This window comes from Podarcis filfolensis (genome assembly GCF_964270895.1).
Source record: "Podarcis filfolensis genome assembly, chromosome: 5".
NCBI classification, from domain to species: domain Eukaryota; kingdom Metazoa; phylum Chordata; class Lepidosauria; order Squamata; family Lacertidae; genus Podarcis; species Podarcis filfolensis.
This window is the reverse complement of record NC_139608.1, coordinates 44,190,457-44,206,578: the sequence shown is the minus strand read 5'-3', so window position 1 is coordinate 44,206,578 and position 16,122 is coordinate 44,190,457. Positions and strand designations below refer to the sequence as shown.

The 16,122-nt window shown below is 41.0% G+C and overlaps 1 protein-coding gene across 14 annotated transcripts in view; it reads left to right on the top strand.

Annotated features, from left to right (window-relative positions):
- NT5C2 (5'-nucleotidase, cytosolic II) overlaps nucleotides 1–16,122 on the top strand; it is an 88,504-nt gene that overhangs the window by 54,034 nt on the left and 18,348 nt on the right. For 9 of the 14 annotated variants that reach the window (XM_083616428.1, XM_083616429.1, XM_083616436.1 and 6 more), the window contains 9 exons: nucleotides 234–317; nucleotides 1,524–1,565; nucleotides 2,617–2,724; nucleotides 3,693–3,759; nucleotides 5,352–5,522; nucleotides 6,907–6,958; nucleotides 7,231–7,291; nucleotides 8,494–8,670; nucleotides 9,643–11,322. In XM_083616428.1, the coding sequence (XP_083472554.1) occupies nucleotides 234–317; nucleotides 1,524–1,565; nucleotides 2,617–2,724; nucleotides 3,693–3,759; nucleotides 5,352–5,522; nucleotides 6,907–6,958; nucleotides 7,231–7,291; nucleotides 8,494–8,670; nucleotides 9,643–9,891 (1,011 nt within the window). In that variant the 3' untranslated portion in view covers nucleotides 9,892–11,322. Of the gene's footprint in view, nucleotides 1–233; nucleotides 318–1,523; nucleotides 1,566–2,616; nucleotides 2,725–3,692; nucleotides 3,760–5,351; nucleotides 5,523–6,906; nucleotides 6,959–7,230; nucleotides 7,292–8,493; nucleotides 8,671–9,642; nucleotides 11,323–14,711; nucleotides 16,001–16,122 lie in introns of those variants that run through there. The other 5 variants (XR_014548798.1, XR_014548797.1, XR_014548799.1 and 2 more) reach the window with 5 other exon arrangements.

Sequence of the window (16,122 nt, the reverse complement as noted above, 5' to 3'; positions counted from 1 at the left end):
TACTTGGCCAAATAGGACGTTAGTACAAATTATAAGACATGACTAAGATGCAGGATTTCAGTTCACAGCTGAGGCATCTAGGATTTTAGAAGACATTTTAATCAGGCTGAAATATTCATTTGGCATTGTTCAAACTTGGCAGTATGTACAGATAGCCTGAGATATTTATAGACCCCCTGAAGGTATGGGCTTCAACTGAAAACTGTATTTTATGTAAATCTTTGCCATTTTAGGGGAAACTGCCTCTGCTTTTGAGCCGCATGAATGAGGTGGGAAAGGTGTTTCTTGCCACAAACAGTGATTATAAGTACACTGATGTAAGTACTCCTGTAACACAAGAATCTTCCTCCATCAGTCATTCATTCATTTAGTGTCTCATATATGTTAGGTATCATATTTTGAATTTCTATCTTGGATCAGGGTGAGCAACCTCAGTCCTGGGAGCTAAATGCAGCTCTGTAGGCCTCTCTGTCCAGCCTTCTGGCCTTTCTCCAGGCCATGCCTCCTTCCCTAGGTTATGCCCGCCCCCTTCCTCTGAACCCTCCTCAAGTGCTTTTGCCTGGCTGGAAGGTGCCCTTGAGCTGTGATGATGCCTCTTGCTTGTCTGGATGGATTCATATATGAGTGTTGAAATCTGTGTGACTGGAATGTGGCATGCATTACAACAGTAAGTTACATCCATTGTTTTGCCCACTTTTACTTCCGGCCACACCCACGACTGGTGTGAAGCCCTCAGAAGTTTCCAGATGACTGAATGTGGTACTCAGTCTGAAAAAGTCTTCCATCCCTGTCTCAAAGCAGAGCTGGGGAACCTTAGGCTCCTCAAGATGTTCTGGACTACTACAACTCACTGTTTCTTACCATTGGCCATGCTGGCTGGGGCTGATGTTCAACAACATCTACAGAGCCATAGGTTCTCAAAGCCAGCTGTAGAGAATTAGATAAGCTCAGTATAATGAAAGCATGAGCTGGAGGCACCAAAGATTCTCTTTGAATCTTGGTTGCTAATTTAATGATGCCTTGTACCTAGCAATGTATCTGTAATTTAGTCTCCCACGTTTTTGGGGGGTGGGGGAAGAAATATTTTTTAAAGACCTTCTGTATATCATAAAATGCATTTTTTTTAAGAAAGCCATGAACAACTATACTGGGAAATCCCCATGTTAATATGAATGCAGGACCCTCTTGTATTCTGTGACAATGAACTTTTGTTCTCCAATCCTATGAACACTTGCTTCAGAGTAAGCTCCACTGAACTTGCTTCCAAATTAACTGTACATAAAACTGAGGTTCTTGCAAAGCTGCATATCTGTCAGAGCTGGAGACATGCCTTTTGTTGTCATGAAAATCCTAAAAATAACATCATAGGGTTCTGCAATGTTATTTTAATTTTCACAATGCCTGTTCTAGATTTGTATATCTGAAGACTATTTGTATATTTAAATGTATTGTTTAAACATAATTAATAAAATAGTTAATTTATCCAGAAAGAAATTAAGTCTTGCTTCCAATTTGCCTTTCAGAAAATTATGACTTACCTGTTTGATTTTCCACATGGACCAAAGGTGAGTGATGAAAAGAGTTGTTGATTTAATGATACCTCTGCCTTCCCCAACTTGGTTGACCAGATGTTTTTTGACTACAACTCCCAACCAGGGTTGGATGAGAGCTGGATTCCAAAAATCTGGATGGCACCAGTTTGGGGAACACTGTGTTAGATGGTGTATATTATTCTTCCTAAATAAATCAAGAATAGGAGTCAAGTCTTTGTTCATGGGGACTGAAGAAACCAGATAGTTATTTAATTTTCTATTTGTAAAATTCAGCCTTTGGAGGCATGGTGTCAAATGCCTTATTATTTTTATTGGAGAACAGGTGGAAATAATTAAAGTCGGCTTTGATATGCCTGATATGCAGCTTCTAGAGGTCACTAGTGATTAAAAAAACACCACTGAATTTTCAAATCAAAAGCATTTACTTCCACCAGTGGTGTTTGCCTGTCTGCACTTGCTTGAGTAGAAGTTGCTTGCTCAGATACAAGGAACTGCCACTTAGCCACATATCCACTAATGCATTATAACAGTGCTGCTGAAATCCTTCCACATATAATTAATAATTTTTCATAGCTACAGGAAAATGTACTTTTCAATTTTAAGGCTTGGTTATGGTTTCATGTACTTACTATGTGTAGTAGAAATCAAAAGTTTAATATAAATTAAACTGTTCCCTTTTGTCCCTTTCTCAGTTGTGGCCTCTGCTTTGAAAGCCCTGGATGTTCTGCAGTAATTGATAAATGCCTGGATCTTTGTATTAATATTTGTAGTAGTGATATAATTGCTAACTTTTATTTAAATTATGATTAAACAGTATATAAATCCAGATAAACAAAAATAAAATTTAAAATATCTGATTTTCCTTTTCTGCATTGTTAGGATTCTCAGGTATATTTACTGAATTGAAGTGTTGGGGAACTAAGATGTTTTGTATATGATGTCAGGCTACATATAGAATACAGTTATCAATCTCTCCTGCAGAACTAAAATAAGCCAGTTTCAGTGTGAACAATTAGAATTTGTACCTTTTAAAAAGATGTTCTTCTGCTTAATTTTTCTCTAGCCTGGCAATTCTCACCGGCCATGGCAATCATACTTTGACCTCATCCTTGTGGATGCACGGAAACCTCTTTTCTTTGGAGAAGGCACAGTCTTGAGACAGGTGGATACGGTGAGTGATACATAGAATATATAGTTAGGCTTGACTGGAGGAAAACCTGGGACAGTTTATTTCAATAATTAGAACATTAGTGCTAAATTCATAAGCTGTCTACTTTGAAATTCATTGACTACTTGGAATATGTGTTTCTAGCTATTTTTGGGTTACCTGAATCACATAGAAAGGAAATATGAGAAGGAGCTGTGTTCTTTAAATAAAAACACAGCATGTTTTTTGAGTGCATCATTAAGTATTTCAGCTAGATGTACTGAGTGGAATTAAATTAAGAACAGCATCATATTGAAAATATATGGAGCCTAATAATGCTGTGTTTCATTAGATCAGTTTCACTGTAATTGCTGGTTATCTAAAAAATTCACTGTGGCTGCAACATAACCACCTGCTTTGTCATTCTGTGGGACTGGTCTTTATTGGGAGTCTATTAGGGTTTTATCTGACTCTGTGCTATTGATAACTTGTTGGCCCCAACAAAATTCTTAGCTTAAGCCTGACCTATAGGCAGATTCAACTGGCTCATAAAAGGCAACCAACACTTTAACTGTAAAATTTGGAAGTAAAGCTTTAAGCAGGTTTTTGTAGCATCTGTATGCAGGCCATGCAAAAGGGTTGTACGGAATATGCTTCTACCAGACTAACTTCACTGTTTTCACCTGGCAAAGATACATTTGAGGCACGAAACAATTCCCAGTGTAAGAGTGTTTATGGCCTCTAGGAATAGGGGACCAGCTGCATGCCCCTATGTCACCGAATGCTGTTTGCTCCAATGTCATGCTGCTTTTGATAATTAAAGGGGCTGCCCAGGAAAATATAGTGCACAATTGGAGTATGCAAACACCAATTGTGCTTTTTCCTCTGAAGCATATATTGAACAGCCTTTCTACTGATTTATCAATCCATTGATCAATATTAAAACTGGAGAGACCTACAGTTTCATTAAATGAATTTCTCTTTCTGTGCAGGTTACTGGCAAACTGAAGATTGGTACTTACACAGGCCCCTTGCAGCATGGTATTGTTTACTCTGGAGGTAAATTAGAAATGAGACTTGTTGTTTAGTCATTTAGTCTTGTCCGACTCTTCGTGACCCCATGGACCAGAGCACGCCAGGCACTCCTGTCTTCCACTGCCTCCCGCAGTTTGGTCAAACTCATGCTGGTAGCTTCGAGAACACTGTCCAACCATCTTGTCCTCTGTTGTCCCCTTCTCCTTGTGCCCTCAATCTTTCCCAACATCATGGTCTTTTCCAGGGAATCTCCTCTTCTCATGAGGTGGCCAAAGTATTGGAGCCTCAGCTTCAGGAGCTGTCCTTCCAGTGAGCACTCAGAGCTGATTTCCTTAAGAATGGATAGGTTTGATCTTCTTGCAGTCCACAGGACTCTCAAAAGTCTCCTCCAGAACCATAATTCAAAAGCATTAATTCTTTGGCACTCAACCTTCTTTATGGTCCAGCTCTCACTTCCATACATCACTACTGGGAAAACCATAGCTTTAACTATATGGACCTTTGTTGGCAAGGTGATGTCTCTGCTTTTTAGGATGCTGTCTAGGTTAGAAATGAGACTAGTGAATCTTTATCAGGAGCTGGGATGGAGATTTTCACTTTATTCTACTTTAACATGGGGTTTGAATAATTTTTGATTTCTCCAAATCTGTTCTTCAGGCGTGATGTTAAGAAAAACAGCAGGGAGTGAGGGAGAACGCTGGATATGATTTTAAAGCCCTCCCCCCCAATGTCTGAAGTTTAATTTGTCTTAAGTAGAGTGCCAGATATATTATGCAGATGTAACTAGATTAGAATGTTTTAGGTGCAAAATAGATTTCAGATTGTATCAAAACTTACTGGAGCAAAGGAACAACAGTGGTTGTACCATTTTAAAAAAATGCACTAGCAGTTACTCAGATCTGTTTGTAAGTGGAACGTAAGAGTCCCTTGTGAAGCAGAGTCTTTATATTAGTGAAGATGGAAATTTAATTGTAGGTGGTACATTAGGTAAAGAGTCAGCAGAAGCCAAAAGTGTAATATAATCTAGTAGCTGCAAAAATGTATCCAACGTTTGTAACCCCAAAGGTTAAGTCCCATGGTGGTAGATGGGTAGATAGTAGATCTTCCTCAAGTTTTAAGATCCCTCTTGGTATTTTCCAAAACTATATACTCAAATAATATATAGCTGTGTTGGTACTTTTGTGTATGTGTGTGTATTTGGGATGGCATCTAAAATGCACATCTCACATGCTACCTGATTTGTGTATTTTAGCAGCTTATCCCTTTTTTTAAAAAGAAAGGAAAAAAGTAAGAGGTGATTTGATCATTATTTGTATTTTAAATAGATAGGTCTCAAACACCTGCAGCTCAAAAAATGTTCTGGCAGCACACAATATAGCAGGCTTTGCCTGAATGGAAGACCACCTGTGAACCATATATTTGTATGCTGTAGTGTCTTTATTTTATACTCTGATATTTCTGAGTGTGCAAAAGCTGCATTATTTGAAAAAGCCTTATATCTATCTGATTGGGAGGAGGTACATGATAATAATAGAAGTTTATGCGCTGAACCCATGGTTTTTATGCTGAGAAACCTTTTCTGATTGGCCCTTCTGCTTTCCCCCTCCTCCTATTAGGCTCCTCTGATACAATCTGTGACCTTCTGGGGGCCAAGGGTAAAGACATCTTATACATAGGTGATCACATTTTTGGAGATATCCTGAAGTCTAAAAAACGGCAGGGTTGGAGGACCTTCCTAGTGATTCCAGAACTGGCACAGGAGCTTCATGTCTGGACAGACAAAAGCTGTAAGTACTGACTCTGTAGTTTAATGGTTCCCAATTGATGGTATGCGGACCTCCGGGGGGGGGGTCCACCTAACCCACCCAGGTGGTTTGTGGCACCATTCACATAACAAAAACTACTATAGAGATATCTTTTTTTTTTTTAAGTAGGGGTGGTCCATGGTTTGGCTTTTGAAGAACAAGGTATCTGTAGTACTTAATTGGGAACCACTGGTCTAGTTCATTCTTCTTCACTTTTTAATTGATGTTGCTTGGCTTGACAGAGTAGCTGGAAAATCACTTGGCTTGTTTTCCAAAGGTTATTTTCATTGCTTTTGTGCATCAAAGACTGGGAAAGCAGCAAGTGTCTGGATAGTTTGGTGACTCATTTGTAGATAGTTGGGTTTCTTTGCTTCGGACTGAGGCTTTTTTTGGAAGACTTACCACCACTGACTGCTGGTTTGAACAGTTTACAAACCTGTGGCTATGCTACCACTTGTCAATACGGTTGCTGACATCTGTCAGTTATTTATTTCTTAATACCCTTTTAATTAAAATGCTCAAGGCTGCCTACAAGAACTGTTAAAATAAATATTATAAAAGCAGTTGCACTGCATGCACTAAGTGTGTAGAAGAGTGAGGCTGATATTTTCAGTTGCACTTTCCATGAACATTTTAGGATCTACTGGAGAGCAAGAAATAGAAGCTGTAACCCTAGAGCAATTTCCCCCAACTTCATGCCCTCCAGATGTTTTAGACTGCAACTTCTAGCAGTCTCAGTTAGCTTGGCCAATGTTCAGGGATGATGGGAGTTGTAGTCCAGCATGTGGAGGATACTGTGTTGGAGGAGCCTGCCCTAGACATGGAGAGGGCATTTGAGACACTGCAAACATATTCAAAAGACTGTCTGCCGTGTTCCACTATAAGATTATAGATTCTGTTCTTTTTAGCCACATGGCTGCTCCTACCATTCACAAAGTTGAAATAAAGGGCTAGGTCTGAAACTTCTACACCATCTGAGTTGTCAGATGAGTTTTATCAAAGCATATATGGCAAAAAATGTAGGCTTGTATTCTAAAGAGCTGTTTGACAGTGGAACAGACTCCCACAAGAGGTGGTGCACTCTCCTTGGAGGTTTTTAAGCAGAGATGGCCATCCATCATGTATGATCTAGTTGTGATTCTTGCATTGCGGGGTTTGGACTATATGACCTGGGGGTCCCTTCCAACTCTAGAATTCTATAAATCAACAAATAATAATGCAATTTGGAAAGCAGATAGAATCCTCAGTCTGTTGCCAGGTCTGTTTTCCCATATTGGTGAGAGATAAGTAATAGTCTATATAGTATTTGTTTCAACTGATCCACTGCCATAATATCCTTTTACTTTGCCTTCCCTTTGCTGCTTAGGCCTTTTTGAAGAACTTCAGAGTTTAGACATCTTTCTCGCTGAGTTATACAAGTAAGTAATGGGTTTTTCTCTTTAGAATATAACCCAATACTCCATCCACTAACTCATTAGAGGGAGTGCTTCCTTTTTAGTGGACAGCTGCACTCTGTCAAAGGGCTCCACATTAACTTAGAATTGGGGGTGGGGAAGAGAGTATTGTTGTGCGTATCAGTTTTGCCTGATATAATCAGCTTTTCTCAATTAGTATTTGCTTTCCCACATCCACCCTCACATTTATCTTCCATGTGCTCTGTTGATATTGTTTTCTTTCCTATTTCAAACAGGCATTTGGATAGCAGCAGTAATGAGCGTCCTGACATCAGTTCCATCCAAAGACGTATTAAGGTAACTAGTAAATGGAATGCTGGGGAACGCGGGTGACACTGTGGTCTAAACCACTGAGGCTCTTGGGCTTGCTGATCAGAAGGTCGGCGGTTCAAATCCCCGCGACGGGGTGAGCTGCCATTGCTCAGTCCCAGCTCCTGTCAACCTAGCAGTTCGAAAGCACGCAGTGCAAGTAGATAAATAGGTACCGCTCTGGCGGGAAGGTGAAAGGCATTTCCGTGCCCTGCTCTGGTTTCGGTGTTCCATTGCGCCAGAAGCGGCTAAGTCATGCTGGCCACGTGACCAGGAAAAACTGTCTGCGACTGGACTTAACTGTCAGGGGTCATTTACCTTTACCTTTTTTAAAAAACAGAATGCTATTTTGCTCCCTTTTCCAGTGCAGCAATCTGTGCTAACTTCATTAGAGGGAGATTTGAGGGGACGGGGAGGTAAGGAGCTGGACAGGCAGTGGACCAAAAGAGGAACCTGAGAGAAGTTGGAAGAGAAAGATACAAGACGGGGAGCTGATAAAAGGAGGAGCTAATGAAGTGAGATGCTTGTTGGAAAACCTCCATAGGGCCTAATGGCCGAGTAAATCTGTACTGATAATAAATGAGGGTGGTGTTGGATAGTTGTATGAATCAAATAGACTTGAGTCAGAGAAACGTAAGATGATGAAACAGTAGGCAGAGGAAACACACTGAAGCTGCTTACATGGCAGATGCAGGTAGTAGTCTCCCAACCTATTTTAAAATGAAAAGCAGCCTTGGGGAGGTGCAGTCCTGAGCAGAGGAATTATATGGGCCATAGGGTTCATGCTGTTGGCTCAAACACAAAACCCACACCACCACTCATTCGCATACTCTCTTGCAGGTTTTTAAGGCATAAACCCCTGTATGCTTGGAGCCCTCTTGTGTTTTGTTTGCTTATCCTCCCTCCCCCCCTTTTTTGTCAAATTCTAATTTCTCCCCCATCTGTCATGTTGCTAAGGAACACAAAAACTTATTCTATGGTGGAATGCTCCTGGAAGGCACTGTATATTGCTGGTGTTCTCACATTTGGGACTTTCAGTTTTTGCCTCTTTACAGTCAATGCCTCTGATTCAGAAACTTGTGTGTGCTCTAGTGTACACACGGTGCTCTTGCACCTGCAATAGTTTTTAAGTATGTAAAACTGCTCCTTCCCGGAAGTGACCAAATGTCTAATTTGCCTTCTGATTTTAGAAAGTGACTCATGACATGGACATGTGCTATGGAATGATGGGAAGCCTGTTTCGAAGCGGCTCCCGACAGACACTCTTTGCCAGCCAAGTGATGCGCTACGCAGACCTCTATGCAGCATCATTCATCAACCTTCTGTATTATCCCTTCAGTTACCTTTTCAGAGCTGCCCATGTGCTGGTGAGTTGAAATCCATGAAGCTGCAGATGAACAGTAACAACATTCAGAGAAGTACACGCACTATCCAAGTCTGAATAGAGCGAGGGACATTCTAATGTAGCTGATAGCTTTAGACTCAAAAACTTTTTAAATGGATGTGGCAGATGGCTACATTGGGAGACACTGGCTAGGGTTAAACAATTTTATAAATTTTCTGTGGGGTAACAGTATAATAAGTGGTAGAAGTCAGGCACTCACTGTACTAGCATACGCGTGTGCTGTGAAAAATGTGAGTTCCATACTAGGGATCATTAGGAAAGGAGCTGAAAATAAAATTGCCACTATCACAACATTATACAACTCTATGGTGCAATTGCACTTGGGTACCATGTACAGTTGTGGTTGCTTCACCTTGAAAAGAATATTGTAGAGTTGTTAAAAGTTACCAGAAAAAGTCAACCAGAAGGATCAAAGAGATAGAGCAAGTCCTAAGAGGAAAGGTTGCAGTATTTGGGCCTTTTTAGTTTCGAGAAAAGGAGAGTAAGAGGTGCCATGGTAGAAGTTTATAAAATTATGCATAGCAAGGAGAAAGTGGGTATAGAAGCATACCCCTCTCTTGTAATTCAGGGATATCCAATGGAGCTGAATGTTCTAAGATTCCTTTGTCTGTCCTGAAAATACTTTTTCACAAAATGCATAGTTAAACTGTAGCATTTGCTCCCACAATCTCACAGTGATAGCCACCAACTTGGATGGTTTTAAGAGAGGATTGACAAATTTGTGGAGGATAAGGTGGGGCAATATATTTCTAAGTGCCTGTTGTGGAAAATTGCAGGAGGGTAGCGTGCTGTTGTGGGCTTCCCATGGGCATCTAGTTGGCTACTGTGAGAACAGGATGGCTGGACTAGATGAGCCACTGGCCTAACTGAGCCAGCTCTTCTCATGTGACAATGCTAATCTTCTCTGAACAATGGTATGTATTTCTCCATGCAGATGCCACACGAGTCAACAGTAGAGCACACTCATGTGGATATCAATGAGACAGAGTCACCTATGGCCACCCGAAACCGCACATCAGTGGACTTCAAAGATTCTGACAAACGGCACCAGCTGACCCGTTCTGTGAGTGAGATTAAACCACCCAACCTCTTCCCTCAAACTCCCCAAGAAATCACACATTGCCATGATGAGGATGATGATGAAGAAGAAGAGGAGGAGGAGGAGGAAGAGGAAGAAGAATAGAAATGAAATCTGAACACAACCTGCCAAAGCGTGGCTATAGCAGTGATTAGCAGGAACAGAATCCCACTAGTCCTGGGGTATGGGGTGGGGATGACAACAAAATTAACACTAATCAGAAACCCTTTATTCTTTACAGACTTATTCCAACTGTAAAGGATTTTGCACTGAGTGAGGGTAGGACCACATACAGATGCCTAACTGCGTTGCTTGCTCTACCTATAGAACATGGGAAGGAAGAGCTGCTTGTGGGTCCTTTGCTCCTCTTTCTTGTGCATTTCAAAACTGCCTCCAAGACATGGTTTGGAATTGGTGCAGTGAGCCTGCCATGGGTCCTGCAGCAATCACAGTAGCCCAATACCAGTTCCTCACAGCTGATACCCTTTGACCCTTTTGGGGGAAAGATGTATCCTAATATATAATACTGTATGCATGGAAATGGTGGCAATTCCAGGGTCAAATTGAACCCCATCAAGCACAAGTTTTGTTTTTGAAATGGTTTAATCCTCTAATCTCCTTCTAGTGCAGTTCTGCTTCTGCTCTTTCTGTTTGGGGCTGGTTCAAGAAAGACTATCATGCCACAAATTCTTGATCTGGCTGATAGCTAGTTCTTCTCCTGCTGAGATCCCAAAGCTTTTATCATCCCTAGTCTTGGCATGTGGTGCATGTATTATACGACCTTCAAATGGGTCCTTATGCCGTGTGCTTGTTCTACACTCTGAAATTATCTCTGCTAGTAAGAGATAATGTCATGCTGTATTTTGATTAGGTCTCAGTTAAAGATTAATACTGTATTTCTGTCTAACCCACAGTGATCAAGAGCTATACAGTTTGTGAAGAGAAAAGGTTTGTGTCACCTTTCCTAGCCTCTTCCTGTGGCTAACAATTTAGGCTCAAATTAGGAACAACAACCTGTAAGATGCAATGTTTCTGCTGGCAGCCGTTCTATTCTCTGATACAGAGTCATAGGAGATGGGGTATGTGTATATGCACAGGCCTAGAGCCTTCATGTAGAGGAAGAAGCCCCCTTCAGCAAAACATCCTTATTGCTGCCGCTCTGTGTTACTGCCATTCCTGGAATGAAAATGGTTGAAGGGCTGATCCATATTGTTTGTAAATGGTTCTGAGGGCCTGGCATAGCATTCTGGCTGTAAGTGCAGGCTGTTAAGTTAAAGCACATTTTTCTCTTTCTTATTCATACAAGCAGGCAGTAAACTGTTTCCCAAGGTATAGAGTTCCTTACTTCTGTGCCATTGAAGTTTGAAAGACTGAATAGAGGCCCTATTTTGAAGTATTAGAAGTTTTATTTTGAATCACTTGATTGTAATTAGTTCTATTCCATTATTAAAATACGGTGAACTGTAAATCAGCAGGAGAAGCTGGTGCTCCTGTGATGGACCTGCAAACTAAATAAATCATGAGGTTTCATAATAAGCTGTTTTAATGTCTGTCTAATACTGACGAATCTACTTCTCTTAACCCTCCCTTCATACTGCTTGCCTAACACTTGTTATAACTAGAAAAGCCTGTATGCAGCGTGGAATACAATGTGCTTTATAATCTTCTCCCAACAATGATGGCTGGGAGGCAGACAGCAGCCTGACAGCATAGAATCTAGATATATGCATTAAATGTAGATATACTAGAGTAAGGTGATGCCATCAGAGCTGTATGGATAAGGTCCCCTGCCCAGAAAACGGGAGCAGAATTGGAGAGCATTAGTTAACGTGACAGTGGTCTAGCTGGTAACTCTATTAGTGATCTGGTGTTGAGCTGGATACATACTGGTAAGGAACAGCAAGAGCAAAATAGTGCTCTTCTCTTAATACTGGAAGATATCCTGGCTATAGGCAAGAGATCAGTGTTCTCAGATGTCTACAAGTTCAGCCTTACAAATTGCACCCCCACAGCAGCCAGCCACAAGAACAAACATATGGCCGTTTCATAAATGATTAAAAGGCCTCCCTACCTGAAACCAGCTTGGCCTTGGCTTTCCAAGCTAAGAAATAAGAAGACTTTTTTCCTGCTTTTATCCTTCTGCTGAAGCTAGTGAAAATGGACAGAAAAATGAGCACCGACAAGTGAGAGATAAGTGAGGAAAAGAACTGGAAAGTCAAGAAGCAAAATTAGACCATGAGAAGAGGCATTTGCATACTACATCAGAACAATACCCTAGTTCTTACATTTGTATCAGCAGAATTTTATTGTGTCAATCTTAAATTTCTAGCAGCACTTTTAGGGGAAATTTGGAAACAATCTGTAAAAGGGTTGCTGCTTTTCACAGAATTGGAGGAGACCCTGAGGGTCATTTAGTCCAACCCCATGAAGGTGCAGAAATCTCAACTAGATCGTATAAGAAAGATTGCCCTCCAACCTCTGCTTAAAACCCTGCAAGGAACTGAGTCCACCACCTCTTGTAAGAGTCTGTTCCACTGTTGAACAGCTGTTACTGTCAAAGTTCTTCCAGATGTTTAGTCAGAATCTCCTTTCTTGTAACTTAAATCCATTGGTTAAAGTCCTAGCCTCCAGAGCAGGAGGAGAAAACAAGCTTTCTCCATGTGACAGCCCTTGAGATACTTGAAGACTGCTATCTCCTCTTAGTCTACTCTTTACCAGGCTAAACATACCTAACTCCTTCAACTGCTTCTCAATAAGGCTTTGTTTCCAGACCCTTGGTCACCTAAGTTGCCCTCTGCACACAATCCAACTTATCAACATCCTTCGTAAACTGTGGTGCCCAGAACTGGACACAGTACTCCAGGTGTGGTCTGACCAAGGCAGAATACAGTAATACTATTACTTCCCTTGATCTGAACACTGTACTTCTGTTGATGCAGCCTAGAATAGCATTAGCCATTTTTGCTGCTGCATCAGAGTGTTGACACATGTTAAGCTTGTGGTCTACTCAGACCCATAGATCCTTTTCACATGTACTACCAGCAATCCAGGTGGTTGTGAGGGTAAAAGGGGGAGATTATGTATGTATACCACTTCAATCTCCTTAGACAAGGAAGACAGAATACAAGTGTATTTTCAGGCTCTTGCAAAGGTGCCAAGCAAAGAGCCACACTTTCCCAAACACCTTAAGAAAATTGAATTCATTTATGACTGTGCAGAAGGAGCACTTGGAACATCGCAAAGACTGTTGACTACATTTTACTTCTTAAGCATAACATTATTTATCTGGCCTCTTTGACCATCCTTCCTTTGCGTTATTTTTACGTGATACTAACTGCCACTGCTGCCGCCTTTAACTTAACTTTGTCAGCATACAATAATATTTGGGTCTGTGACATCAACTCCAGCTGAAACCCCTTCTGACTCCATTCTACCTCAAACATCTCCCTTCTTTGAGCTGTGCCAGAGGGCCAACACAGTGGCAATCCAAGTAAGCCTTTCGGGCAAAGTTGCCATCAGCATATTACCACCCTAGGCTACTACATGCTCAAAGAGTCTATGTATAAGACTAGTTTTATACATCTTTTGGAAACTGTTTGGTTGACTGAATATCACCGACTGTTTACTAATTTCTTAATGTGCCTTCCCAAATCCTGCTGCTATACTTGCATTCAGCGTATTAGGACCAAACTGTGGTAAGGACCCTTTACCATATATTATGGAGAACATGCTTTTTCAAGTAGTGTACAGACTATGCTTTGCTATTCTTTCAAACAAAGTAAACAGCTCTACCAGACAAGATTGTAAGCCTGAGAGCAGGGACTATCTTATTACTAAATGCTATAAACAGCAGGAGTTGGCTTTTTTTGCATGAACAGCGTGGCAAAAAATACTGTGACCCATTGGTGGGGAATCTTTTTTAGTCCGATCCAAGAGGCACATTCCTTCATAGGCAGTCTTCTCAGAGGGCTATATGCCAGCAGTGGACGGGCAACAGGTGCAATGCTTACATCCAATCATGAAGAAGTTAAGTTATGCTGCCTTCATATTTTCCCCTTCCCCCAACCCCATTGTATGATTCTGCTGTTATTTCTCAATTATCTCCCTGCATCCCCTTAGTCAGAGCGCTCAGATTAGAAGAGTCAACAGATTGTTGTTTCGGCAAAGGGGGGGGGGGGAGACACCTGAGAGTTACTCAAGAAATCACTGAGTAAGCTACAACACTCACAAAGCAGGTTTTTGGTGTGTGCAGAAGTTTTTTTGCTGGTCTCTACTTAGCTACATTCTAGCTAATTAGTAGTACGAATCTCAAAAGTTTACATCTTCCTTCCACAAACAAGCCTATTTTACAAATAGATGCCAGGCATGTTCTCCCATATACACTCCTCTACCCAAAAACAAACGAACAAACAAAACCCATGTAAAATAAATAGAAACCATGCTAGTGTATATTTTGGATATGACACGTCAGGAACGAAACACTTGCACTGGTTTTTCAAAGTTATTCAAGAAAAAATTAGTGCATATCCATCAGAATTCCTGCTCCCTACAACACGAAAATAAAATAGATAATCTACAAGGCCATTGCTCACAATTAATAAAGTAAAACCAAACATAAAGAACACATCCTTTCAGGGCTCCTTTACTCAAAACTGCTAATTAAAAAAATAATAATGTCACCAACGCACACCCCCTTGTAAATAAAAGGAAGATGAAGTATGCAGTTAAACATGAAAGTTAAACAAGAAAAATCATTTATCTAAAGGAAATAAACTTTCCCAATAAAATCACAAAAATATACAAATTAATGAGGTTCAAAATAAATAGAAGAAACTGGAAATCTGCAACACCACTAAGTATTTATATACTCCAACAGGATATCAATTGGCTTATGAAATGTGTACATTTCATTTGTGCTTTTTCAGGGTTTATACAGACAGACAGTGTGGAATACTGTTGGCAGAATACTACAACTTTGGAAGAAATATGATACAATTTGGCAAAGATCCCAGAAGACAAATCTATAGAAACTTTGGAATGCAGCAATATATGGAGACAGATTGTAAGGCCTTAAAAAGGCATAGGATAAGTACTGGGAAAATTGTGCAGCATACAAATATTTACTGTAAAGGAAAGCTTGGCTTGAGACAAGATTCCAGGGTTCAGCTAATTCCCTTGGGCTGGTCTGACAGCAGAACAGAGAACTCTGTAGCCTTCCAGATAGAATAGATTTTGTTCACTATTGGAGCTCTTCCGCACACTAAGCTTAAGCAGTATTTTATTGCTCTAAGAAATTAAGAGCTTCAAGTTTCAAGCCTCCAAACATCCTTCAACAGTTTGTGTAAACCTAAGTGTGTCACAGTTTATATCTTGATTTGATGGAGTGCAGGTGTGTCGTCCTGTCCAAGTCAGCGAGTTACAGTGAGCAGTAAGTTCTTTAGATAGAAATATTGGATGGTATTCAAAGTAGTACTAAGGATATTGCTTCATCAATGCAAGCATTTCTGCTTGCCTGATGATCTCCCCCCAACCACATGTTGTTCGGGGGGGGGTGTCCCTCAACCCCCCCCCCGAGCTTTTGGAGGGGAACTATTTTGTTGAATCTGGTCCAATACCACCGCTTATTAACTTGTCCAGGCAGTTAAAACAAGTGACAGTAGACTTCACCTAACTATGCACACCAGATAAACCAAATTTGCTGAGAGCCCCTTGCAAAACTATAGTCTCTCAGATTGTCATAACACACCCTACCCTCTCACTGTGAGATGTACCAAAGGAGAGAAAATGGCCAAGATTTCAGTAACAAGCTAGTACTCACAGTGACACCACATCTGAGAGCATCAGTACAATCCTGTATGCAGGAGCAAAGAAACAAGAGAAAGGCGGCAAAAACTCAAGAGACAGCTGCCACCACTTCCCAGTTCATCCCAACATTTACACAAGAATGACCCGAATTCCTGCATTCCTTATATCATTATCTTCAGGGCTTGAGGTTTTTTGCGTAAACCTAGTTCTGTAAAAATGTACTCTAGAAGATTATCTGTGCTTCAAGCACTTTGCTGAAATGCTGGTGTTAGCAGCACTGTCAAAGCAGCTACACAGGCACTTCTGCAGAAAGAATTTCAGCCTCCAGCATTGTGACAAGGTAAAGAGGACAATCACTTGAGGCATAGGTGGGAAAGGGTTAGAGGAAGACTATGTGGATGTAGAATAGGTAAAGGTAAAGGTACCCCTGCCCGTTCGGGCCAGTCTTGCCAGACTCTAGGGTTGTGTGCTCATCTCACTCTATAGGCCCAGAGCCAGCGCTGTCCGCAGACACTTCCGGGTCACGTGGCC